General features: G+C 41.2%; 1 protein-coding gene across 2 annotated transcripts in view; it reads right to left on the bottom strand.

The window, feature by feature from the left end:
- LOC310987496 (rho family-interacting cell polarization regulator 1-like) overlaps nucleotides 1-27,602 on the bottom strand; it is a 68,111-nt gene that overhangs the window by 36,068 nt on the left and 4,441 nt on the right. Inside the window, exons 1-2 of one of the 2 annotated variants that reach the window (XM_083973783.1) lie at nucleotides 16,562-16,870; nucleotides 1,337-1,460 (exon numbers count right to left, since the gene is read on the bottom strand). In XM_083973783.1, coding sequence (XP_083829909.1) covers nucleotides 1,337-1,460; nucleotides 16,562-16,580 — 143 coding nt within the window. In that variant the 5' untranslated portion in view covers nucleotides 16,581-16,870. Of the gene's footprint in view, nucleotides 1-1,336; nucleotides 1,461-16,561; nucleotides 16,871-27,602 lie in introns of those variants that run through there. The other variant, XM_083973784.1, reaches the window with a different exon arrangement.

The following is a 27,602-nucleotide window of genomic DNA, read 5'->3' as shown; positions in this document are numbered from 1 at the left end:
TTTAATGTATTTTGCAACTATTGTAAATATTTTTGCCAATTTGTAGTTTCCTGTGATCATAGTGTAGGGTATGTAGAGTAATCATCTTGTCTGTGTTGATTGTCTCATACAAAATAATTTAAAAAAAAATACATATACAGTACAGGCCAAAAGTTTGGACACACCTTCTCATTCGATGTGTTTCCTTTATTCTCACTGAAGGCACCAAAACTATGAATTAACACATGTGGAACTAACAAAAAAAGTGTGAAATAACTGAAAACATGTCTTTTCTTCTTTGTCTTCTCTTTCTTCTTTTCTTCTTCCTCTCCTTCTTCCTCCTCCTCCTCTATCTCTGCCCCCACCAATTCTAGTTTCGTCAAAGTAGCCACCCTTTGCTCTGATTACTGCTTTTTGCTCTTGGCATTCTCTTGATGAGCTTCAAGAGATGAACCTGACCTGAAGATGGTTTTCACTTCACTGGTGTGCCTTGTCAGGGTTAATTAGTGGAATTTCAGTGAGAATCTACAATGTAAATACTATGAAAATAAAGGAAATGCATTGAGTGTGTCCAAACTTTTGGCCTGTACTGTATATATATTGCAGTAACTGTACTGATTATCTGAATATTAAAGGGATAGTAGCATTTTTTTTAAAGTGGGGTTGTATGATCTACAAATAGCCCCTAAGTACTTTAATTGCAGTAGAAGACTCTCTGCACTCCTCCCGTTAGCAACGCCAGCCCATAGCCCTGCCCAGAGATTTACAACATACAGTGTTGTGAACAGACCCAAAGAAACGGCCTATTTTCACGGCCTAAAAGAGGTTTTACCTGAAAAAAAAATACACAGTTCCATTGTTCACTATAATATAATTTTTTCCAGCCCTTCAAAGTGCAGGAAAAACTCTGTTTTTATTTGGACCTAACCAACTCACGTATCCCTCCGCCCAGGGTTAGCGCCCGCCGATCAGCAGTTGGTTGGGTCCAAATAAAAACTGCGTTTTTCCTGCACTTTGAGGGGCTGGAAAAAATTATATTATAGTGAACAATGGAACTGTGTATTTTTTTTCAGGTAAAACCTCTTTTAGGCCGTTTCTTTCACAACACTGTATGTTGTAAATCTCTGGGCAGGGCTATGGGCTGGCGTTGCTAACAGGAGGAGTGCAGAGAGTCTTCTACTGCAATTAAAGTAGGCTACTTAGCGGCTATTTGTAGATCATACAACCCCACTTTTAAAAAATGCTACTATCCCTTTAAATTACAAACCAATCAGTCCATGTCCACAATGTATGAACAGTCAAATTGTCTGTCAGATGTCCTGTCAAGTTTGTACTGTCTATGTGTGTGTGTGTATACCTGTAGGACTTGTCGTAAGTGTTGACTCCAGTGAAACTCTGGCTCCTAGTGATGGATTTGGAGGTGAGGCGTCTGACTGGGCGAACGGACAGCGACATGGTGGAGAGAGTTCGGGACGGTCTCCCTGTGGAGGACAGAAGAACAGAAACATCAACATCTGCTCATACTACAGCATGAGCAGCCATGGTGGCCTGGCTGTCATCCTTTTCACTCCAACCCATTCCCACCTGGTTTTACTCACTCTGTGCCTTTTTTTGTTTTTTAGATAAAATGACACAGAGTTAGACCATGTTGAAGTGTGAGGGCTGTTTACAAGAATGAGAAGAAACTAGATGACGATAAATGATGATAAGAATAAGAATGATGATAAAGCAAGTGATCTCACCACCACCATCATCTGAACACCAGTAAGTTAGTTACAGTAAGAGTCAGAGACTTGCTGTTCAGAGTTTGTGTTGTTGTTTTTTGTCTTTAAAGGGATACGCCAACTTTTTTTTAATTCCGTGTCTTGCCTCACTCCCAAGTCCATGACCAGCAGATAGACACCATCCTTTCGACTGTGCGTGCAGCAACAAGGGAGATAGAGCCGTATCGCCCGTAATTAGCTTAGCTCAAACACTGGAAGTGTATAGGTAGTGTTAGCCTGCCTCCACCTAAAGTCATCAGAGAAACTCTTCAGCAACTCTAAACGGAAACCGGCGGGCCGATCTTCGTCTCAGAGAGCTGACAAAACTCTCCGGTAAGGCATCTTGAGCGGTCAAATGCCGCTAACGGGACGAGATCGGTCAAAACGGAGAGTTCAAGCAAAGACGGTTTATTTAGGTTCAAGCTAGCTACATCGAGGGTAGGTTAGCTTCCTAGTTCAACGTAAAAACACAAATTCTATCGTCATGGTTTTCTGTATGTAAAGGGCAACGGGTGTTTTATTTTGTGAAAGTAACCGGAAGTGCGTTGGTCACAACGGCTAGCTTGAGTAGCGCCGAATTCGTCCGAACAAAATTGTAAACAGCTGGTATTTAGACAAATTAACGACACACTGCTGATCTAAACGGCTACTTTCTCACCTAAACATGTTTGAAATGTCGATAAAGTGATATATTTACAGAGTTTAGAGCTAAAATGAAATCAGCTTCTGACTGCTGATTTCGGCTCGGGTAGGAGGCAGGCTAACACTACCTATACACTTCCAGTGTTTGAGCTAAGCTAATTACGGCGATACGGCTCTATCTCCCTTGTTACTGCACGCACAGTCGAAAGGATGGTGTCTATCTGCTGGTCATGGACTCGGGAGTGAGGCAAGACACAGAAAAAAAATGTTGCCGTATCCCTTTAACTCCGTAGCTGCGGCTCACACACTGACACTGCCAGCTGTGTGTGTGGTGATGCTGTCTGACAGTCTGCCTTCTGACTCTAACTCTTAATGTGAATCAGTTCTGAAGTTTAAACTCATTTTTGCTTCATCTTAAATCCCTGCAGCACTTTGAAGTAAACTGTCTCTGAGAGTTAATCTTTTTTTTTCATAGTCTGTCCTCTCCCTAACATCTGTGTCTGTGACCTGCAGCGGCATTTTGTTATTGTGGCTGAAAGTCGGTCGTGGATTTCAGCTAAAGCAGTGTTTTCCTACTGTGGCCTTTCAGTGTCCTGTATCCTGTTTCTTCAAACAGCTGAAAAGCCTTTACAAGACGACTGCCAAACACACACACACACACACACACACACACACACACCCCTCCCTCCCACAGGACAGGAAATGTCACAATCCTACAGGAAGTCAGATGCAACTGCCTCTCCTGACAGGAAATTGAACAAAGGGAGATAGTCCTGAGGGCAGCACAGAAAAGGTCAGTTCTGCTGGAGTTTAACTCACGAGGGATGGAAATAGAGCCCGACAGTGTAGAGATAATGTGATAGTACAACCTTCACATCTTCTTCTTAAGATTAATTTTACTTTTGACCTAAAACAAGTGCTGACAATACAAAAACAGCAGAGCTAATCCAATTAGTTCTAACTTCCACCCTCAAAACTCATTACAAGTGGTGTGTGTGGGTGTGTGTGTGTAGTGGTGGCGGTGGGCGGGCTCTGTGCTCAACCATTTGTTGACTTTACAGAGTTAAAGTATTCACACAGACAGACGAGCTGAAGGGGAGTGAGTGATAAAGGAAGAAAACAGTTTTGGGGCAGACATGGAGGTGCTGAGTGGACAAACAGAGCCCAGTGGAAAAGTCGGGTCACGCTGGGTTTTGTCTCACGCAGACACCTTCCTCTTTGATTTCCAGTTAAATCATCGGAGGTTGTTGTGACAGTAACAGTCCGCCGTCTCTACGGCTCTGGATCGAGAGCTAACAAGTGATAACTCAGTCTCTCAGTCAAAAACCATGACTATCTTACAGTTCATAAACAGAGATGGTTGTGTTTATGTTCAGTGTTTCCTTAATCATCATTAATGTCCTTATTGATCATTGTGTGTTCCACACTATCTTAATATTTACTCACCACAGTATCTGAGTCTAATTAATATCTTTCTAGTCCTGATAAATGAAGTTCATAGTAAAACAAGACTTTACATTTGCAGTGATTGGACTACAGTTTTTTTTTTTTTTTACCTTTGTTTCACCATCAGTGATATTCTTCTTATGTCTCATCTTTCTCCTCTGACTATGTCTGATCATTGGTTATGGAAACTGTGCTATTTATTGACCTGATTGAAGGGGAGTCTACATTTTCTGACTAATTTCTGACTAAGTTGAAAATATAGTTGAACCATGTCAACAATGATTCTACTGAAAAAATGGCATACTATGCAAACACATAGTTTTAATCAAGAAGCTATACAGAGTTTCACGCAGGCCTCTGTGAAACATTTTGATTGTTACATAAATGAGCTATGTAGTTGGAGCCAATCAGACACTTTCAATCCAGTGATGTCAGCTCCTCTGATATCAGTATCGTGGCCAACAACGGCAGCTGCAAGTTCAGAGATGCTACAGATTCACCAACAGATAATGAAGCATGGAAACATACTGCAAATAAAAACAAAAAACAACCAACACTCAGCGAATACAGAGACAAAACCAACCCCTAGAGGCCGAGAGCACTTCTGTTGTGTGTTCTATGCGGTGTTTTTTTTCTGTTGCATTTGTTTTTGCTGTTGCATCGATTCTAAATTCACAGCTCTTTCCTCTTAATTGAAGTGTTTAGCATCAGTGCTGCTCATGTCGGCCGTCTTGGTCACAAACAGAAACACTAACTCCTCAAACCACAGCAGGTGTGAGGCTGCTTTCATTTACATGGATGAAAAGTGAAACAATGATTAACCCTTTGAACATGATGAGTTCATTCTGGATCAGATTCTCTCCCCCCCACATACCGAATCAGAGCGAGGTGCAGCTGCATCTACACTGACGTCAGCTGATAACAGCAGATAAACCTCCATCACATCAGCAGCATCAAGTCTAACAGTGATCCAAAATGAAGACAGTTATCAATAAAGTGATCAAATACTGTACAACCTGAAATCATTTAAAGGGATAGTTCACCCAAGATTGAAATTTCACTCATTATCTACTCACCCTCATGTTGACTAAGAGCTGTGAGAATTTTCAGAGTCCTCCGTGCCTTCTCTGAGTTACGGGGGGGTCCGCGCAGCAGTATTTGTCCATATAATGGTTGTGAATGAATACCAACTTTCTTCGTCCAAAAAGACACACCAAAAAACATCCAAATACCTCCATACTGCTCGTCTGTAATGTCCCTCTTGTATTGAAGCCCCGACATGAGAAATTGTTCCGAAAAAAAATAAATAAGTCTATATTTTAAGCTTGTTTGTAGCGGAAGCTCCCAGTTTCTCAGTTCACTGCTCTTCCTGTGTCAGTGAAAATCTCTCGAACAATTTCTCATGTCGGGGCTTCAATGCAAGAGAGACATTATAGACGAGCAGTATGGAGGTATTTGGATGTTTTTTGGTGTGTCTTTTTGGACGAAGAAAGTTGGAGATGGGATGGAGGACTCTGAAAATTCTCACAGCTCTTAGTTGACATGAGGGCGAGTAGATAATGAGTGAAATTTGAATTTTGGGTGAACTATCACTTTAACCAAGTGAATGTCTGCATTTAAAAATTAAAATTATAACATGTCCAAAACATCTCTGGTAGGGAACCAGTAGCAGTACTGAGTTTGAATAATCACTCTGTAAACAAAAGAATGGCAGATTCACAGTTTCTTGTGTGTGTGCTGTAACATGTCAGACAGTAGACACACCTGTCACCTACCCAGTGTTGTGGGTTAAAGGGGAACTATGCAGTATGCAGGCAAGAACACTTTTTCGCAGTTTTGGTCACTTTTTTCTCGACAGAGCTCCCCCCGCAGTTTCGGAGTGTATATTTTCACCGTGATAAAAAAACTCACTGCTAACCCTCCTCCCTCCCACCCTGGCCATGTGCATTTGTTTTCAACAAAGCTGACGAGAAGGCAAACCGTGGGTAATGCTAACAAGAGATAAAGGAGGCGCTGATCTCGCCAAGAGAGCCTCCATTCTTCCTGTAACAAGTCATTTAATCATCACAATTACTCTGAAGCTGTTTAATTAAGGTGAACATCTTGCATAGTCCCTCTTTAAACCAGAAACACAGTCTCTACACCGCTTTATGATGAAACACTGAGCAGCAGCTCTGTTCAAAAACACATAATCAGCAACTGAACGTTTCACATGGAGGCTCAGTGACTACAGCTCACACTGCCTGCTGTGTGTATGTGAGTGTGTGTGTGTGTGTGTGTGTGTGTGTGTGTGTGTGTGTGTGTGTGTGTGTGTGTGTGTGTGTGTGTGTGTGTGTGTGTGTGTGTGTGTGTGTGTGTGTGTGTGAGCTCTGTGGTCATGTGACAAACGGGAAGGCTGACAAATCTCTGGAGCATCACTCACTGTCTTCCACCGTGTTTTGACTGATACACAACAAACCCACGCTGTTGGCTGAGCATGCATCAGAGAAACTGTTGCTGGTTGGTGCTAATTAACCACTGTAATCAACCATCATTATGGGGATGATTAAAATTGCTATTGCTATTTCTACCATGATACAACACGGATCTGGTAACTGTTTCATGTCCAATCAGCAGCAAACTGAATGTGGTTTTCAATTTCATAATGCACTGACAACGTGGAAATATCCATCTCTGACTGAGGCCTGCTGCATTGTTCTCATTCTGAGCTCCACAAACCTCTACAATTATCGGTTATCATCTGCACACAGCTCTTTAAAGGGATAGTTCACCCAAAATTGAAATTTCACTCATTATCTACTCACCCTCATGTGGACTAAGGGCTGGGAGAAGTTTCAGAGTCCTCCGTGGCTTCTCTGAGTTACAGGGGGTCTCGGCATAGCAGTGCATGTCCATATAACCTAAAACCTAAAAACATCCAAATACCTCCATGCTGCTCGTATGTAATGTCCGTCTTGTATTAAAGCCCTGAAATGCGAAATTGTCCCGAAAAATATTAAATAAGTCTATATTTCAAGCTTGTTTTGTAGCGGAAGCTTCTCTTCCTGGTCCGTCAATTTTGGACGAACTGGGAAGAGGACGGACAATGGTTCGTCCAAATTTGACGAACCGGGAAGAGGAGCTTCGAGAAGCTTCCGCTACAAAACAAGCTTGAAATATAGACTTATTCAATATTTTTCGGGACAATTTCGCATTTCGGGGCTTCAATACAAGACGGACATTACATACGAGCAGCATGGAGGTATTTGGATGTTTTTTGGTGTGTCTTTTTGTTACGAAGACAGTTGGTATCCATTTGCAACCGTTATATGGACATGCACTGCTACGCCGAGACCCCCTGTAACTCAGAGAAGCCACGGAGGACTCTGAAACTTCTCCCAGCCCTTAGTCCACATGAGGGTGAGTAGATAATGAGTGAAATTTCAATTTTGGGTGAACTATCCCTTTAATTATTGGCCTGTTGGTCTGTGGTCTCTTATCAATGATCAGACAAACAGCAAACTAACAATGACCAAAAAAGCAGGTTGTCACATTAGTTATAGTGTTTGCAGCTGTCAGAGACTCTCCTCAGGGCTGATGCAGTGGATTTTAATTGTTATGAACAGTTCACACTTCACATGTTCACCCACAGAGCAGATGGTGGATGGAGTGTCATCCTCCTCAGTATTTGGTTATCTACAATAAGCCAATGAGAAACATGATACTCAACTTTCCAAGAGTTGTAAGCCTCCATTCAGTGTTTACTAACCAACTGAGGCTGTGAAGTTTCCCATCACCACTGTCAGCAAGTGGGAATTATTGTGTTATGCTGCGTTCAAGACAACTCGGAGGTCGGAATTCCCAACTCGAAAATGTCCGACTTCCGACATCATTGCGTTCAGGCTGCAGGAACTTGGGAGAAAAAAAACATGGATACCTGAAGGAAATTTGGCGTATTGTGGCTCATAGCTGAATACGAAAAATCAATGCAGCAGTAAATTATGTTTATTTTGGAGGAGAGGAGACGCTGCAGATGAGTGCACATATAATGTTACAGCCTTGATAACAGTTAACCGTTATTTCTGTCACATAGGCCTACGAGGACCGCAGTTTCACACCATACAACAATCACAGCTTAATATAAACGTATTCCATATAGGCTACTGCAATAATACACAAAAATATGCATTCAAACCTCAACAAATAAATTAAAATGTCTAAATTCTAACCGTTTAGGACGAGGGCTGCCATGTTTTCGTGACGTCAAGTCGGAAAGTCGGAGCTCTGATATGATACCCGAGTTTCCGACCTGTAATTTCCTGTTTTCCTGTTTTTTCGACGCCGTTCAATTCATTTTTTACAACTCGGAGCTCGTTTTTTTCCGACTTCCGAGTTGTCTTGAACGCAGCATTAGTCTCAGTAATATTATAAAGAGGTCTAGACCTGCTTTAGTGTAAAACTGCCCTCAGATAACTTCTGTTGTGAATTAGCACAATATAAACAAAAAAATGACTTGACTTACAGTTTCAAAACAAATGACATCATCATCTGTACCTCTCCTGTTTTCCTGTGCCAAATTTACTGAGCCATAAAACCAAAAAAGGAAGGAGTGGAGCTGAAGTACTGTTAACAACCACTTCAAGCTAATAAAACCAAACACCAACCTTGACCGGGCTCCGTGTCTCTGTCAGAGTTCCCGTTCAGACAGGGCAGTGATAGTCGGCACATTTCTCCCTGTCACACCCCACTGTCCTGTCTCCTCTGTAATCTCCGGCCTTATTATTATTATTATTAGACCTCCATCAGCTCCGCTCAAACTGGAGCTGGTTCATCCAGAGGTGGATCAGTGCGTTCCCTACCTGATCCAAACAGTGGTGCAGTCCTGCCCAGTGATAATAACAGTCCAGTCACACCATCTCCTCTGCTATTGATGTTCTGGTATAAACACTGGGGGCCGTGGCTCTGTGCCACACACTCAGCCTTCCAGTGGAAGTGGAAAGAGAGCGTGTGACACCGCACCTATTGTCTGATGCTCTCTGGCCTTGCTCTACCAGACCGTTCTGGAAAAATGCAGCCTGCACCCAGACACACACACACACACACACACACAACACAGGACTGTGCTGTGTGTGATGAGTGAGGGGCAAATATATCAGTAAAAAAATGTTTCCTGCCATACACAAAATAATTTTGTATAAAAATAAATAATTAAAATGTGTTTTTTTACAGGCTGCTGGGTAAATAAATACTCATTCCACTGCTTTACTTAACATATATTATAACTTAGCATCTGCCAAATAGAACTGCTGTTAAAGGGACAACGAGGAGTTTTGGAAAAGCGAAGCGTTTTCACACTACATCCGCGCGCACCATGAAATTCTTTGACCGGCGCAAGACAGACTCATGTTTTCATTCATCAAGAATTAAAGTCAGAAGTTCGAAGACGATCAGATACCGTCGTAGTTCCGACCATAAACGGTGATTCGGCGGCGTTATTCTCATAACTCGCCGTGAAACTGAAAGTAAAGAAAACTGATCGGCTCGCCCAGCATTTCTGCCACCACTAATAATGACAAAATAACAATAGAGACAAAACGATATATTTATCAAAAATGGAGCCATTAACAAGTGTGGGTAACGTAGATTCATCCACATTAATATTATGAGACTTTTATATTGTTGCGGAATTTTTCGTTCTGCCGATGGAGAAACTCCTCGTTGTCCCTTTAAGTGGCAACATCACTTATACCAGAAACATTTATTGTATATAAAATATCATAAACATGAAGTAAAATGATAAGATTATATGGTAACACTTTACGTGAAGGTCTGATCATAAGAGTGACATGACACCGTCATAAGTCACAGTCATGAACATGTCATAACATTATGTCAATGTCATAACACCTGGGTTTGTAGGGTTAGGGTTAACTGAATGACACTTAATAACAATGTTATGACATTGACATAATGTTTATGACATGTTGTTATGACAGTGTCATGTCACTCTTATGATCAGACCTTCAAGTAAAGTGTTACCGATTATACTATACAGCCCGACCAAATAATCTGATTGGACAGGAGTCATTCAATGAGAGCTGAGAACAACAGCACTGAGACTTTGACTTTACATGTATCAGTCTGCTTTACAGGGGCTTTATTAACCGTTATTTAGTGTTACATTAAAAACTGTTACCTATCTCTTAAATGCTGCAAAGATAAAAATAAAAAAATAACATTTGATTCAATGGTTGTCACGAGAGGATGAAGAAAAGACTGGCAACAGTCCATTACAGTATCTGACCTGTTGTTGCTACTGTTCACCAATTACTGTTGTATAAAAGCTGTATTACAACACAAATAGAAACCTGAATGTATAATTACACTATGTGTCACTATAATCTGGTGATATCTAGAATGTTGATGATGGAGGTCAGAGATATCTGAGCTGTCTCAACACTTACTAACCAGTTATGATAGAGATAATGTATAATCGTGGTTCCTATAGGACTACTCATATGTTTACTTGTAATCCAATATTTGTACACTGAGCTGGGTGTGAGAAAGACTCACAGCTGCTTTTATAGGCTACACAGTGGATGAACAAGCTGCTTCGAGAACCTTTAGAAAACTGGGCCAACAAAGACAGGAAATACAACTAAATATCGGAGAGGAGGTTGGCTCTGTGCTTTTACATTGTAGGAGTTTAAGCTTAAATTGTGTTCACTTGAGAACAAGTTTAAAGTTGCCTGTATTGAAAGTGACACTTTGTTAACACACACACACACACACTCTCTGTGTAACAATGTAACATAGGGGCAACAATATGGACCAATGGGCAACTGGCCAGGACCACATTATAAACACATTATAAAAACTGCAATACGACCCTAACCAGATAACAATTCCTGCTGAGCCTAATCAATAATACAATTCATCAGTATAGCATTGTGATGTCTGATATTTATTTAGCTAACAGTGCCGACATGTCCAGAAAAGAGAAAAGGTGGATTAGAACCACTCACTAACTGGTCAGGAGTCAGAACCATCTTCAGCGCCCCTAGTGGTAGGAACCAGTGGGACTGTGGTTACTGATCTGGCTACAGCCCCTTCTCCAAATGGGCTTGTTGTGTGTCAGTCAGAACCCCAGAACATGGCGGAGGTCAGTGACAGTGATGCTCAAACTTGTTTACACCAAAGTATGTGTTTTTTTTAACTGCAAGTCTGCTAAGAGGATGATTGATTGACTCATTCACTCTGCCAACAGAGTCTGCTTCTCTGTTCCAGGTATAGGGTTAGGGTTAGGGTTAGGGGAGGGATGTCACGATTACTTGTTTTCACAATTAATCGCGGTATTCATATTAACAGTAGCTACTTCAAATATTTTGTGTAAATAATTATTAATATAAGTATATTTTGACAGTATTTGATTTTACACTTTCATATGTTGTGAAATTAATTAATGCATAATAATCATGATAATCGTAATACCGTGATTATTTCTATGACAATAATCGTACAAAGAAAATCTATAATCGTGACATCCCTATACAGCATTGTATGTATATTTTGTTAACTATCAACAAACATTTTCATGTCTATTTTTGCTGAGTACAGCTCTTTATATATCGCACAAAGCAGCAGAGTGACGGATGAGCCTTGATGCATCAGAGGCTGAAATGTTGCGTTTATTAAAGCAGAAGTAAGCGATACGGTCGTTTTGGCTGACTTCGTTAGTTAGCAGTCCCCGCCCTCGTCATGGATCTATTGGTCCTCGTCCCTACGTCACCACATTCACGCGCATCCCTTGGCTGCACACACAGCCCTTCATTCCGTTCTCTCTCCTCATTGGATAAAGCTTGTAGGATACAAGGAAGTATACAAGACGTTTTCTCCTCAGCTGTGACTGACAGACCCGTGTTTCAGACCAAACACTCTATGTAAGTGATTGCTGTCAGAAGATAGAACTATTTAAGACTTATATTAACACAAACATTCCGCTTACTTCTGCTTTAAGTTCTATAGAGGATAAAATACTGAGCTATTTATAATGTTTTGTGATACTGCCTAAAAATATAGCATAATTACAAACAGGCCATAATACTACTGACCCTCAACTATTTAACTGTGAGTCAACTGCTCAGTAAATAAATCCTATAGCACTGATATCACAGCAGGGGAGTTTGTGTCTGTACTTTCAGTTCTGTAGTTGGAAAAGTTTCAGCAGAGAACAGAGACAAGTCAACTACCTCCAACTCTGTCCATTACCGCCTATTATTGCCTGCAGCAGTGCAGTAAATAAAAATATGACAAAATTAGGGCTGTGTTAAAAATCTAATTAGTTCAAGTTAAAGTGTGTTATTGAGATATTAGATTAGATATTATTATAGAAAGTCAGAGCGTACAGCCCTCCAGCCCAGACCGTCGCCATTGTGAAGGTCAAGTTGTTTTTAGACCTTTTAAAGCAGAAAGGTTACCTACGTCTTCTACCTGTCAGGGTTTATATATTTAAGATAAGAACCTGAAGGATCCGACTACAGTCAGTGACATAATAAGTGAGTAAATGCTGAACTGATGATATCATATACAGAGCAAGGTAAGAAAGTGGGTCAGTCCTTAGTATTCCTCTTGGGATCATTAACGCTTCATTTGATGTTAATTGCTTCCTCCCCTCACAACATCATTATTTCATACACTGCTTGTTGTCTAACATACATAGCGTTTCATTCCATGACTCCAGGGCCTTGCCTCCCTCATACGACTGTCTTTAAGAAAAGAAAATCCCTGGAGGGAGTAACATCCTGCACGGAGGGCAGGGTCAGGAAGAGACTAGCACAGTTTATGGCCATACTGAGTCACAGGAATATCCCACCAGCTTTACTGTAGAGCCATGCTTGCTCATTTCCAGGAAAAGGATACAAGTGTCTGAAAAATTATTATAAGGCTAAAAGAGCATAATGCCTATCTTTAGTCGCAGACACGTTGCTATTGTGCAGAAGCACAGTCTGATAACTCACAGCTGCTTTACAAAGCAAAAATGATGCCACTTTGACATCGGTCAAAGCAGTAATGTCAGTCTGGACTGTTTGAAAATAATCCACAAGTCTTCATTGTTTTCTTCACAAGACTGAGATGAAAGTCTCTTTTCTGTGAATGAAAGGTGCTGTGGTGATTTCACACATACTACTACATTATGTCTGAAAGACTTCCCAGGCGTCTGAGGCCTGCTCCTCAACTCTGCTCCAGACCAGCAGTTCAAGGCTACACCACATTCTCTTAGCAAAACACAGCTGGCCCGTCTGTGGGTAGATGTCAGGTTTTCACAAAGGAAAATGAAAAATGAGGTGATTTCTGTTGTTGTACAGACCTGGAGTAAGGATGTGGTTAGCCTAGCTTAGCATAAAGAAGCTGGAGGAAACAGGCCTCTTGATCTTAAAGGGATAGTATCATTTTTTTTTTTTAAAGTGGGGTTGTATGATCTACAAATAGCCCCTAAGTACTTTAATTGCAGTAGAAGACTCTCTGCACTCCTCCCGTTAGCAACGCCAGCCCATAGCCCTGCCCAGAGATTTACAACATACAGTGTTGTGAACAGAGAAACGGCCTATTTTTGCGGCCTAAAAGAGGTTTTACCTGAAAAAAAAATACACAGTTCCATTGTTCGCTATAACATAATTTTTTCCAGCCCTTCAAAGTGCAGGAACTCACATATCACGTATCCCTCGGCCCAGGCTTAGCGCCCGCCGATCAGCAGTTGGTTAGGTCCAAATAAAAACCGCGTTTTTCCTGCACTTTGAGGGGCTGGAAAAAATGATATTATAGCGAACAATGGAACTGTGTATTTTTTTTTCAGGTAAAACCTCTTTTAGGCCGTGAAAATAGGCCGTTTCTTTGGGTCTGTTCACAACACTGTATGTTGTAAATCTCTGGGCAGGGCTATGGGCTGGCATTGCTAACGGGAGGAGTGCAGAGAGTCTTCTACTGCAATTAAAGTACTGCTACTATCCCTTTAATAACAAACATTTTGTATTCTGTGTATTTCATCTGCACAAAAACAGAATAGTGAGTATTTAGATGGAGAATTGAGGAATTGGAATTGAGGAAGGAACAGCTAAATCACCATCATCAAATCCTGCTATGAAAATGACCAAACAACAACCAAGTAAATGGGGTTTTGCTGTATCTTACTATCTGCAGCCCATGATATTCTGATTCACTGCTATGATAGCTTTAAGGTTAATATGTTAAAACCACGCCAACTCAAACCAACTCACTGACCAGTGGTAATGAGAGAGTGCATGTGAAAATGTTTGTAGCTCTTCACTCAAAATACACATTTATTTGCTATGAAACTGAACACGTAGTGAAAATAGGACAGAACATTTTGTCCACTGTGGTTCCATGTGTGACATAGAGATCACACACAAACATAAGGAAACACAACCAATACGGGAAGCTGATTTGAAAGTTGATTCAAGTGTGATTTTCTTACTATAGCTGCTAACAACTCACACTGAGTAATGATACCATTAGAAGGTGCTATGTTTCTGTATTTTGTTTCTATATTTTGAAGTTTTGAGATCCATATCTGTGGTTTTGAGAACAAGAAACCATCTGTGTGTAGTTTTACATCTCTAATCTCAGGCTACACAGGACTGAGGCTGTGATACTTTCACAACATAGAACCTGCACATGGACATCTACCTTGACTGTATGAAACATCATACTAATCCTAAAGGTCGAGTGAGCAATTGAATTCACATTCTATGAAATTCAGTTCGTAGTTCCTCGTTATCAGCAAAAAAATACTATGTTCCTGCACAACCCTGGTTCTGTAAATGTAAAATGTAAAATGTGGCTCATTCAAGCCAATCATCAAAGAAATAGAGAGGAGGGGAGGTGGTGATGGTATTTGCTAACATGCTAACAGAGAGTGTTAGTTTGAGGATTAGCAGGAGGAATGAGCAGCCTGGCCTTCTGTCGCTGCCTGACAGCGTGGCTGAGGGGAGGGGAAGTGACATGGAAGTCTTTCATTCCAGTGGCAGAAAATATTCCACAACATACTCGTATCAATAGAGTTGGATGAGGAGCAGGTAAATTAGGAGCTAGCTGTGGAGATGGTCAGAATAGGACAGACATTCAGACGTGGACTAATTGAGTGAGCAGAGAGACGGCCAGGACCGACTGACTGAATGAACTGGTAAAAACAGGTGGTGCTGCATAATCCAGATCTCTGGGGCTAATTTACTGCGTAGGGGGGGGGGGGGGGGGGGGCTGGGGCATCTTGTCACACTTCCTGCTTTCACTTCAACTTCTTGGTTTCAGGTTCCAGTCACTCAATTTCCATATTATATTGTAGAATTACTTATTGATTTTCCCTCCTTACTTTAATAGCTGTCACAAATATGCAGTGTAAGTTGTCACATTATATTTCTTAGAAGAAACAGCTCAAGGACTTTTGCTGATGCCGGCCATCCTGGAAATATCAAACTTCAACCACAATGAAAATTAATTATTAAATGAAAAGTATCTTTTGCAGTGCACCTTGTGGATTTATTGTGAAGTTTTACCAGTGCATTCAGCATTTTGTCAGGTGGCGTGAGGCCCTTTTCTGTCCTTCTGTTATAGTCATCAAATCATTTAAACTTAATCTTCACTTTGACTTTCTTTCCCTCTTTATTTCCTTCCTTCTGTTGGACAAATATAATGATAAATAAATAAATAATTGTGTGACGTTTTTGGTATTGCTAGTTTAAGTAGGCTACAAGACTTTGGGTTTACGTATCAAAATACCCCTGTAATCTCCTGTATTCTGCAAGATAACACCTTTACATTGTTACAATTTTTGTTAGCCTACATAAACAGCAATGTGAGCAATTTGTTACTTTTAGGCTCGAGATTGGAAAATTGTTTTCACCTGAGACAACAGTGACTCATGCCACTTGTAAAGAGCTAAATACCTTTTAAACAATGAGTGACATCGAACTGCTGGATTTTCTACATAACTCCCTCCTTTGTGACAACCTGTGACAAGATGCCCTGGTCTCACCTAGTACTTGTTGTCATGGTAACCTCTCATAGACAGACTCTTTTTCATATGGCCATGTACTATACAGTAAAGCGATGTCTTCATCTGTCAGCAGTGTAAATACTGGCACCATCTTCTGGACTCTGAACAGTGTTCATTTAGTTAACGGAAACTAACTGTGAACACTTTGTCACAATAGAGTGGAAACTTTTTTTCCCCCTCCATAACAAAAGATAAGTGGATCGTCACAATGGAGTTTAGTGGAGATTGGTAGCCATTTATTACAGCGATCAAATCCTGTCAGTGTATAAATAGGTTTTCTTACGAAAGGGAAATGAAAAGTAAACTAAAACCCATCCTCAGTTTAAAATCTGAATATTTATAAACCAAATGGCAAATGGAAGTTTTAAAACACAACTCTGGCTATACTGTAGCTGATACAGTAGGCTAAGTGGCAGTGGCGCATGGTCATTTAAGGTGGAGCAACCCCACTAATGCCCTTGTTTAGATATCGAAACAGACACCTGTTCTCCTCATTCTGTGCAAAACATTTTAGACACTTTGTGGTAAAGAGAGATAAACAGCTCCAAACAGGTTTCAGGTTTGGTTGGTTCCTCTCTTCTGGACATAATAAGTTACAAACCCGTTAACCAGCAACATCCAGATAAACACAGAGTTAATGATTAGAGATGAGTTCGCCTCACTGAGCTGCTCTGCTTCATACCTCCATATCCACTGTACATGGTAGCTGTGGTGGTGGATGTCGACTCTTCCTTGTGATGGGTCCGATCGATTCCAGAAATAGGTTCTCTGTCCTCACTCCAAGAGGACTGGTGCTGAGTTGCTGTACTTTCTGATCTCTTGCTTTCCTTTCTCTTTGTGGCATTTGTTCCTCTGACAGTACCGATAACTCAGAGTCCTTCTTTTCTTTTACTTCTTTTACTTCTATTTTCTCTTTCCTGACCTGTTTCCCTTTCTCTCTCCCCCCATCTCCACTGACACAGTTGTTAATGCTACTGATCCCCTCTTTTGCTCTCGCTCTACCGCGGTGATAAGAAGAAGAGGGCGGGGGGGAGGAAAAGGCAGTGCTCCCATCTCTTCTGCTGACATCACCAGTTTTCCTGCTCCTCCTTCTTCCTGTTGAACATATTGTTTTTGACCACACACACACTCACTACATAATTCTTAACCCAACATCCTCCCATCACTGAATCAATGTGTATTTTTTTCAAACATAACTCATTGTAAGGAATCACTGCAAGACTTAAATGCCAAACATGATGAAATTAATACATTACAATATGCACATGCTTCCAAACAGTCGTCTAAATGGATAATATAATAACATACTGGATTTTTTTAAAGAGTTATGAAAACACCACCTGCCCCTGACAACAAGATAAATCACTGTTTTGGTCAAGTGGCAGTTTCACGGGATTTAAGGAAACTCAATCAGGTAAACAGTAAAGAGCCTTTAATTTGAACAATCACAGGAAGTGCTGAGTTTGTATTAGTACATAATACAGTAACTTTAACTAGGGCAAACGGGAACAGATCCAAACGAGATACATATCGCACAGAAGGAATTAGACACAATGACTCGTTACCCCCACCGCTTTCATTCTGAAAAAGCAGCTTCCAATAGGAAAGTCCAACACTTGGCAGCACCTCACATAACTATAATTCAGTCAGTCAGTCAGTCAGTCAGTCAGTCAGTCACAGAAACCATGGCCTGTGACAAGCTCAGGCAACAAAAAACTACAGGCTTTTATTGTGCTGGCTGCTGTAACTAATTACCGCCATCAAGTACTTTTGAGAAATGTCTTTCTGCTTGTATTTCATCTTCACTTCATCTTTCATATGTACCACATAGTTATATTTCACAGATGGCACACAGATTTAAAAATTTTAAATCCAACATTTTAAGACCAATCAATCAAAACAGTGTTTGCTTTGGGCCTTTTCCACACTTCAGATGTCATATGGTTTCATTCGAATAACAATATGAGATCAACGGACATGAATAGATTATTTCATAAAAAGCCATCCAGACGGCCGTCGGTAACAAACCAGATGTCATTTTAGTCACAGAAGTCCAGAGAAAGCCGGTAAAACGTGGGTCAGGTAAACAATACCACATCGCCATGACAACATATTGTCAGGTGTATTGTTTTGCCTCGTGCTGACGGACCACTTGTTAACATAGAGGCTTGTTTATGCCGTTACGTGCAGCGGCTGTCGTCCGTCTGCCGTCTGCCCAATTTCACGTGAATGCAGCATGAAAAATACGATTGAGTTGCTTGCGATATACAATGCAGCGCTAGATGGGAGTAATTCCTACACAATGTACCTTTAATTAAGTTTGATTTTTTTTGTGTGCCATTTTTTATGTGTAAACAAAACATGAAAGTTTAAAATGTGCCTTCCTCCTCTTAAAGTTTCCATTATAGTGAGTGAGCCCTATTAACCACTGTTTACTTACCGGTACTTGCATGTAACAAACAGGGTAACTGTAGTGCTTCTTGCCCTCTAATGAAAGCTATGCTAGTGTGCATCAACACTGGTTCTCACTAGTCCATGTCCAGTCATGGCATTGTGGTTGCTAAAACAAAGCAGACCATTAAAACCACTGCCACACTGAAATCCTGTCCTAAACCGTTCTAACCCACTGTGCGGTGATTCTATCACTCAAACTTGACCTCCAGGAAACAGGACGTCCACACCAACACAGACCGCTGCAGTTCAGTTCCTCTTATATAGTCGCACAACTGACATGTTTTGCTATTTGTTCACAGTTTAAAATTGCACAGTATTTGTATTGTATTTTAGTCCAGTTTCACTACAGCTTTACTCAAAGAACCACCATCTACAAATGCAGCTGATAAAATGGTTAAAATAATATGTATATATATTGCATATATATAAATATACATATTGGCAAGTGGTATATTCAGATTCAGCCTGGACATAGAAATGATACTGCCAGATGTCGGTTTGATGCAATGTTGCTGCTATGATGTCATTATGACATCAACAGGTGTTTCCTCTGTCTATTTTTCTCACATGCAAAAAAATAGGTCAAAGGTCAAATCTCTGCAGTGTGTCAGCTGTAACATGTTGACATGTGCACAGCCACCACACACACACCAACACATCTAGCTTGTCAACTCACACCGACAGCTCTAAAAGATTTAGTTACGCGTCTACACCCCCTCAAAAGACATTTTCTGCATCATCATCCGCGCACACACACACACACACGGTGCTGAAATGAAGCCACATTCTTTTTATTCCCATCATATTTCTAATATCCTGGCTGACCAGGTATGCTTGTCAACCATCTCATTTTCCTCTGCCTCCTTTTCTTGTTCTTTTCCTGCTCAGTTGATCTTTATGCCTCAATGTTTCAGAATTCAAAGAAACACACAACTTTTTATTTACATCCATGTTAGTTCAGACCTTGATGCATCTATCAACTGCTATAAACTATAGACAAGACTATATCACACTATCACACTCCAGACACGTTATTATAACATCAGTACACAATTCATCATATCCAATACCATAATCTTCTTCACATATGAGCAAACAATTGTTTAAATGATTACAGCAGTAAAAGTTAACAAGTAAAAAAAAGTATATAAATAGGATGGAAGACAGTCACTGATGATGATTCACAATCAGATGTCACATCCTAACTTGTAGCTTTTTACCAGCAAGAAATTGCACGTTATAATAATGATAATAACAGTAATAATAGAGTCATCACTCATCAGTGCTTGTACAGGTAGGTAGTAAAATCGTCTGATTTATATGAAGCAGGTCATAGTGGAGCTCTCTTCACATTCTCTAGAGAGTGGGTATTTTTAACCCTACAATGAAAAACAGGTCATACGGACTCCAGATAGACAGGCTTTGCCACTATTCTCAAGTCACTTGACCTTTTTGACTAAAATTAGATGAGTGACTTCCTGGAATCTCTGGTGGTCCTTGCAAACAAATGGCTTTTCACAGAAGCTCCTGAAAAAAAGGTGAATTGTCCCTTTTGCAGTGTGGTTTTGCACAGAAGTGAGCTTTAGAGGTTCTGATAGGTGGATTGAAACCGTCAAACAGAGGCAGACTCGCTCTTTCCCCCTCTTTGCAGGATTCGGGTTCTCAGGCTCCGGTCAGACAGGTATTATCATGCATCTACAGTGATCAAATAACATGTTCAGCTCCAAGACCCCCTGTCCACACCTGCTGTAAAACATGTCTCCACAAACAAGTATGTTGTTGTATTTAGCCAATAAGACAGGTCTATCGTTAATGTCGTTGTATGAGTGAGAAAAAGAGCGAGAGAAAGAGAAAGAGAAAGAGAAAGAGAGAGATGCAAGGAGGGAGGGGGGTTGAGTGAATAAATACCCAGCTTTAGTCAAATAAGATTAAACTCATTTGAAATAATACAACAATAAATTGTGTTTGGACTAATCTCATTGTGTCGTCAGACGTCAGTAGAGTAGGCCGCCCTTCACTGCTCCCTGTTCACACAGCTGAAAGAATGTGGGCCACACGTGAGGCCAGGAAGGCTCTGCTGTGGTATGGACAGTGTGTCTGTGTTTCATCTCAGTCTCATGCTGTGCCAGCCTCCATGACTCCTCACTTGGACATTTTCGGGATTTTTTTTCTTTATGAAATCCTCCCCTCTGCATCTTCCTCTCTCTCAGTTTTTTTTTCTCTTACCAGCCACAGTACTATATGATGTTGATGCTGGTATCAAAATCCTTTAGTTTCAAATTGTTAAGTCAAGAAAAAGTTTACTGTGTTGTTTTTGCAGGTCTGTTTTTATACATCTGTGAACTGTCAAAAGCACAATGAAAAACTGCTGCTTTCTTCTTATGTCAGTGTTTTAAAGATAACCCCCCACCCCTAGAAATGAAGTGCAACATCAGCACAGAAACTAATGGAATATGTTCAGAGGTCGAGCTTTGGATGGTCTGACTGTCACACAATGAAATGGTGAAAAACAGCCTATTAAGAATCCATATTAACAGTCAGATCGAGGCCATTGATTCACAGGGTGTGCATCTGAGCTAAATGAGTAAAGTCAGCTGATGTTAAAGGTACATTGTGTAGGAATTCCTCCCATCTAGCGTTGTGGTTGTATATCACAAGCAACTAAATCGTATTTTTCATGCTGCATTCACGTGAAATTGGGCAGACGGCAGACGGACGACAGCTGCTGCACGTAACGGCATAAACAAGCCTCTATGTAAACAAGTGGTCCGTCAGCACGAGGCAAAACAATACACGTGACAATATGTTGTCATGGCGATGTGGTATTGTTTACCTGACCCACGTTTTACCGTCTTTCTCTGGACTTCTGTGACTAAAATGACATCTGGTTTGTTACCGACGGCCGTCTGCCCGACTGCAGGTGAGTGCAGCATCAGTGTAATGCTCCATTCCTCCTCACTGCGTTACCGCGGTGACTTTTCACAGACGCCACCTCGACCTGAGCCGACAGCTCCGGTGTCTCCGCTGAGTTTCCGTGGTTTCCTACCGTCACGCTGCCACTGAACGTAAAAACATGGAGACACCACATGGCAGCCAGCACCGAGCTTACCCGCTCCATGGAGATATGAATGATATGAACGGATAATTCAGAGCTGAAAGGAACACTTCACTTTGTTGATGGGGGGGATTACTGATTAATGAGAAACAGACTTTTGAATGAAATAATCAATTTTGGTGAATAGATAACAGGAGAAGTTACACAATGTCCCTTTAAGAGGAAAGACATTAAGTCGAGAGCACTGTCTGTTAACGCCTCCCTGGTGACATAACAGAAAGAGCTTATACCACATTATTACAATACCATCCATCCATTCACCTTCTACCGTTTATCCGTCACAGGAGCAGTAGATCCACCAGCGATCCCAGACTTCCCTCTCCCTGGCTACATTGGCCAGCTCTGGCTGTGGGATCCCGAGGCGTTTCCAGCCCCGGCCGGAGATATAATCTCTCCACCTAGTCCTCGGTCTGCCCTGTGGCCTCCTCCCAGCTGGAAGTGCCAGGAACACCTCCCTCAGGGGATGCCCCGGAGGCATCATCCAGCTTCAGCTAGTGTAACTTCAGTCGTCAGTCAGTCAGTGACAGATGTTGGCATTCTTACTTACTTAAGTTGTGTATGTAGCTTTCTTTTAGTAGAAATAATTTGAAGGGAAATTCCAGGCAAATTCAACCTGGGGCTGTAGTTTCCTAATATTTTAGGTCGAAAAGAATGAATCTGAAGATTTTCCTTTTAATGTCTCCTGTTATGCAGTAGATCTTAGGCTGTTTACACCCCACAAAACCGCTATTTCTTTCCCACAGACAACATCAGGCTATTCAAACATACACCGAGGGGTTTGTTTACTTCAAGAGACTGAGCTGTAATACAAAGTCGCGCAAAAGTAAAAATTATCTACTAGGGGGCGGTACATGGCGCAGTGGTTAAGGCGGCCGCCCCATGTAGAGGCTACAGTCCTCGTCGCAGGCGTCCCCGGTTCGAATCCCGCGTCGGGCAGACCTTTCCTGCATGTCATTCCCCCTCTCTCTGCCTCCCCCTTTCCTGTCTATCTCACTATGTACTATCAAATAAAGGCAAAAACGCCAAAAAATATACTTTGAAAAAAAAAAAAAAGATCTACTAGAGGTCTGAGTCTGAAGATCATCTACCTTTACTTCCTGAATCATCTGGATTAGGCCTTGAGCCCCGCCCACCTTCAGGTGGAGCAGGTGGGTGAGGCTGTCATTGGTTCACTGTTGTTGAAACACTCTTTTTCATTCATCATATATTCATATATGACATTATAACATCATAAAACATGATGTTACCAAGGTTAAAAAGTCCAAGGCACTAAAAATGATGCCACTTAATTAGTCTCATTATAATGTGCCTTGTTTTCCTCAAAACAGCTGGAGTTTCAGGAAGTGGATTGACCTTGAATGCACCAGCAGAGGGAGGCCTCAAAACTGTCTGTACTCACCAGTGTGATACCACAGGATGAAACTCTCCGCTTGGACAAGAATGTACTGTAGCTACAGCAATATTTCACCATAATGGATTTACTATCTGCTGGAACATTCAAGCCTCTGCAAGATTTTTATATTGCACAGAAATAAACTCAAACTAGTGTCTGCCTGGAGGTTAGGACGACACTGCCTGAGACTCCGGCCTACTACGCAGTTACAATTTACAGAGGGCATGTTCCTCTATGACAGCTTGTCATGTTGAGTGAGGAAAAATCAAGGGGTAAAGTAAAATAACTTGAAATTGTGTTCAGATCACCAGCCTGCACCTGCTCCTTTCTCCACAGCTGATTCCTGCAGCTGTGCAAACCTACACATCAGAATACAAATTCAGAAAGTCTGACCAGGAGTCATCACATGTACGATTACTTGTTTTCACAATCAATCGCGGTATTAAACACCACAATTGATTGATCTAAAGATTCCTAAACACAGTCGACAGATGTGCACCAAAGTAAAGGAAAATGCACAGATACTGGTCCATTTATCTAACGTAGCGCTGAATTGGTAGGAATTCAAATGTTAGCGTGTCATTTGTAATTTAGAAAAATGATTAAAATTAACTTTTGGTTAAACATTTGGTATAGATGACAATTAATTAATGACTTAAATATTTCAAACACTTCCCCCGGGGGATTAATATATTAAGAGATTAGTAGCCTAATGTAATTATATTTTGACTAAATTTGATTTTACACATTCATAGTGTTGTGGAATGTATTGATGCATAATAATCGTAATACCGCGATTATTTATCTGACAATAATCATACCAATCGTGACATCCCTACTCACATGTATCTCGTGCATTTCATTCACCGTCACCTGATCAGTTTCTAAACCCTTCCTCCTACAGGATTAGAGCTCAGCAACCACAACCAGGAGGTGTGTCACCTCTCGTCCAGAGAATCACTCTCACTTTGTAAAAGGAACAGTTCACCAGATCCACTGTTTGGCTCTGGGATGTGTATATTTACCTTATTTAAAAGAAGATGTCACCATGTCAGGCTCATCACCCACAGTTACAACATAACCTAAGGCTTCTTTAGAGGTTCTGTCCTGTTACTTGACTGGATTTGGAGAGTCACCTGAGATAGTTAACCCATAAACATGCCAAGCTATCATTCTCAATGTCTTTCTTTCTTTTCTTCCAAAAACCCTGACTGCTCTGTGATGACTGTGCAGGTGTAATTTTCCTGTAAGCAGCCACACAGGCATGTTATTCCCTTATAGATGGTGCCACAGTCACAGCTCAGCACAAACATGTTCTTCTGTCCAGCTAACGAAACATTTCATATCTCCAAACCTGTCAGCAAAGTTTTCTTTCCTTAACGGCTTTTATTGTGAAGTAGCAAGAGGAAGCGTTGGTTTTGCTTTAACGAGCATACTTAAAATTGTCAAAGGTTAGCTCCTCCTTAGTTGTGTTTTCCAGTAACTCCATCCTCATGTGTTTTTTTCTGCCAGTCTCTGTGGTCTCAGTGGCCCCGCTTTAGATTTAGTCCAGTAGGACCGAGACCTGCACGATCCTGAACTAAATCATTTTAATCATGTTTCATTCTGGTGAAGTAGAATGAGGTTGGTAATGAGCTGACAGACTGTTCCTACTTCACTAAGCACCGCATGACTGGCTGTGTGTGTGTGTGCGTGTGTGCGCGTGTGTGTGCGTGTGTGTATGTGTGTGTGCGCGCGCGTGTGTGTGCATGTGTGTATGTGTGTATGTGTGGACCCCTGTGAAGTGGGGACTTTCTGGTTAATCTCCAGCTGGCCAATAAGCAGCTTAACTGTCACTGGAGTGCAGCAGGCTAATTACTAGTTTGTAGCTAGTCTAATATGGTTCAGAGTGACACATAACCATCCTGAAAATAACCCGTACATTAATACTCTAGCTAAAATAGACTGGAGGATTGAAGTCATCTCTTTCACTGAGGCTGCTAATGCCCCAGATGTGACAGTTTCCTCCTATCCAACTTTCAGAAGAGCAATTCTATAGACTTATTGATCATTGTTTTGTGTGCCATATTATGTTCACATAATATTAGTACATCTTAGACCACCACTGAGGATTCATAAGACTAAGGTTGTGTCTGAAATCACTCACTCTTTCACTCCTTCCGCCTTTCCTCCTTTCTTTCAGTGTGCAAAGCATGATATTGATTGTGCACTTTTCATGGTGCATTGTGGGTTATAACGAGAACACTATACAGGGTATAATAATCCTCTTATGGATAGAACTACAAAACTGTGAGCTGTGTCTCTAAATGGTCTGTAACAGCTCTATCAAACTCACGGGCAATATAAACCCAAATGTCATTATGTTACCACATCTCATTGTCAGTGATTTAGAGGAATATTTCAATAAATGTATTATTAATAAGTTGGATACATTCAGTCAGTTGTTATGGATTAGAGTCAGAAGAGAAAGTAATGGCTCACATGAAAACCTCAGTATGAAATGTCAAGTTCCTTCACCGTGTTTATAATGTGAGCCAGAGCAACGTCGCTCCTCAGTGTTTTTGGCCTTATTGTTAAACCTCCACATACATGAGCAGCTTCAGAGCTTTCCAGAGATAACTAAACATCTCTGTTTAGTATTTATGAACCTTTCAGACAGACAGGCTCCTCTACTGTATGGGCCTAAACCACTGCAAACCCATTGTGGACCCTGACTCAAAACATGGTCGTGGATAGTCCTACACACTGCATGATCTAGGTCAACGAACATCAGCCAGAACACAGACATATTTATATTTACTGATTACATTACAATCACTGACACAAAGGCAACATGACTGCAGCTGTATTATCACTGCAGTTACCGTATATAGTTCACCTAATCATAACATATTCATGTGCCCCACTAATCTCCTTGTTTCAGTGCTCACACACACACGGATGCACGTACGTATATGCTCAATATCTTTCCTCTCGCTATCTGTTGCCATGGCTTTGGTCTTACAAGCAAAAGGCCTAATGGGTAATCCTCTTATAATCTCTCTTACCTGGACCATCTGCAGACACCACCAGAGGTGGAGAGGAGGACAGAGACTAAGAGAGAGGGGGACAATCATCATGATACACTCAGTTCGCCATTAAGAACCCCAGCTAAGATTAATACAGTGTAACACAACAGTGCAGTAATAAATCCCTTTTTATGAAGGGGATCAGTATTTCATCTAGATTTACTGGTCTACTGGGGGCGACAGGGTCAGATTTAGAAGTCTGCACAAATCTTATTTTAGAAAAATGATTACAACTATTTTTACGATGCAACTTTTCCCTCATTTACACAGTGATCACTCACTCGGAATGTAATGTAAGCAAACTTAAAGGGATAGTTCAACATTTTGGCAAATCAGCCCATTGCCATAATCCCTATAATAGCAGTAGGTTTGTTACCTTTAATTGTCGGTGCAAGCTATTTTTAGAACGATGGAGCAGAGCCGCGAGCTGCTCAGAGCTACGCTACGGAGGCTCATGGGATTTCTTGGTTTCCATCATCAAAGGAGGCAAATTCAGAGACTGCTTGCTGAAAAACTGCCCCCGACGGGAATGCACATCAGTGGTTTTGCATGAATTTACCTCAAAAACAACTCTGTCTCATAACGTTCCGTTATTATCTCATAGCGTGGTGAATGTGCAGGTCATAACTTGTCCACCAGAGCGTTGTGGAGTTGTGTGATTGTGTATTTGATGAGTTTGATGAGGGAAACCATGAAATCACATTAGCCTCCGTAGCGTAGCTCTGAGCAGCTCGCGGCTCTGCTCCGCCATTCTAAAAAAAAGCTTACACCGACAATTAAAGGTAACGTACCTACTGCTTTGACTATAGGGATTATGGCAATGGGCCAATTTGCCAAAATGTAGAACTATCCCTTTAAGAGTGTGTGTCTTCACTCACACTTTGCTACATCTCCTCCATCTTTTGCAGTTTGGGGCATTTTGAGCTTGAGCTTCGTGAGATTGAGCAGGGACAGACATAAAAGCAGAGATCGTGTGATGTAAACCTGTAGTTAATGTAAAAAGCCATCTGGCCAGGACCAGTGCTGAAAATAACAGCGACCGACTGACCAGCGATTAAAGCTCCCTCCATAAGGGCACAGACTGGAGGTCAGCAAGGGGCTAAATAGCTGTTCTAGTCAGTGCAATATACGATTACTGCAGCAGCTCTGTTATTAGAGTGAGTCAGGAGTCAGAGTGTGCAGGACTCCACGCTGCGTGGACACACACTCGGCTGAGTCAGAGGTCATGCCAGGTAGAGCTGTGAGGTTTGATAATAACAGTGATCCAGCTTCAGTCTGGCTGTTTTAGGGCTCCACCCATGTGTTCATGACTGATGACTGCTCCCACAACTATAATCATCTAAACCCAGTGTTGTTGACCACTGACTAAAAGCTCTAATATCGATCTAAATTCTTCTCTCCGTCATTTCAGTTTGACAGTTTCCTGGGAAAATCTTTAGAGCTCCTTCTGAAATGCTTATGAATCAGACTTAATCTCACCTCATTCTGCTTCTGTGCTGCCAGACAATAATGTCAATAATTGAAACTGGTGCGCCAACACAAGACTACTATGAGGACTGTTGCTGTCCAGGTGATTTGTCCACATCACCGATAGAAATAAACACAGGCTAAAACAAAACATATAATGTAATACAGTTCAAGAGCTCTAAAACTACATTATCCACAATGATCAGTTGAGTCAACAACTGTCTAA

The sequence above is a fragment of the Trachurus trachurus genome (assembly GCF_905171665.1).
Source record: "Trachurus trachurus genome assembly, chromosome: 6".
Classification (NCBI taxonomy): domain Eukaryota; kingdom Metazoa; phylum Chordata; class Actinopteri; order Carangiformes; family Carangidae; genus Trachurus; species Trachurus trachurus.
Note: the sequence above shows the minus strand (reverse complement) of the source record. Positions and strands in the feature narration are given on the sequence as shown.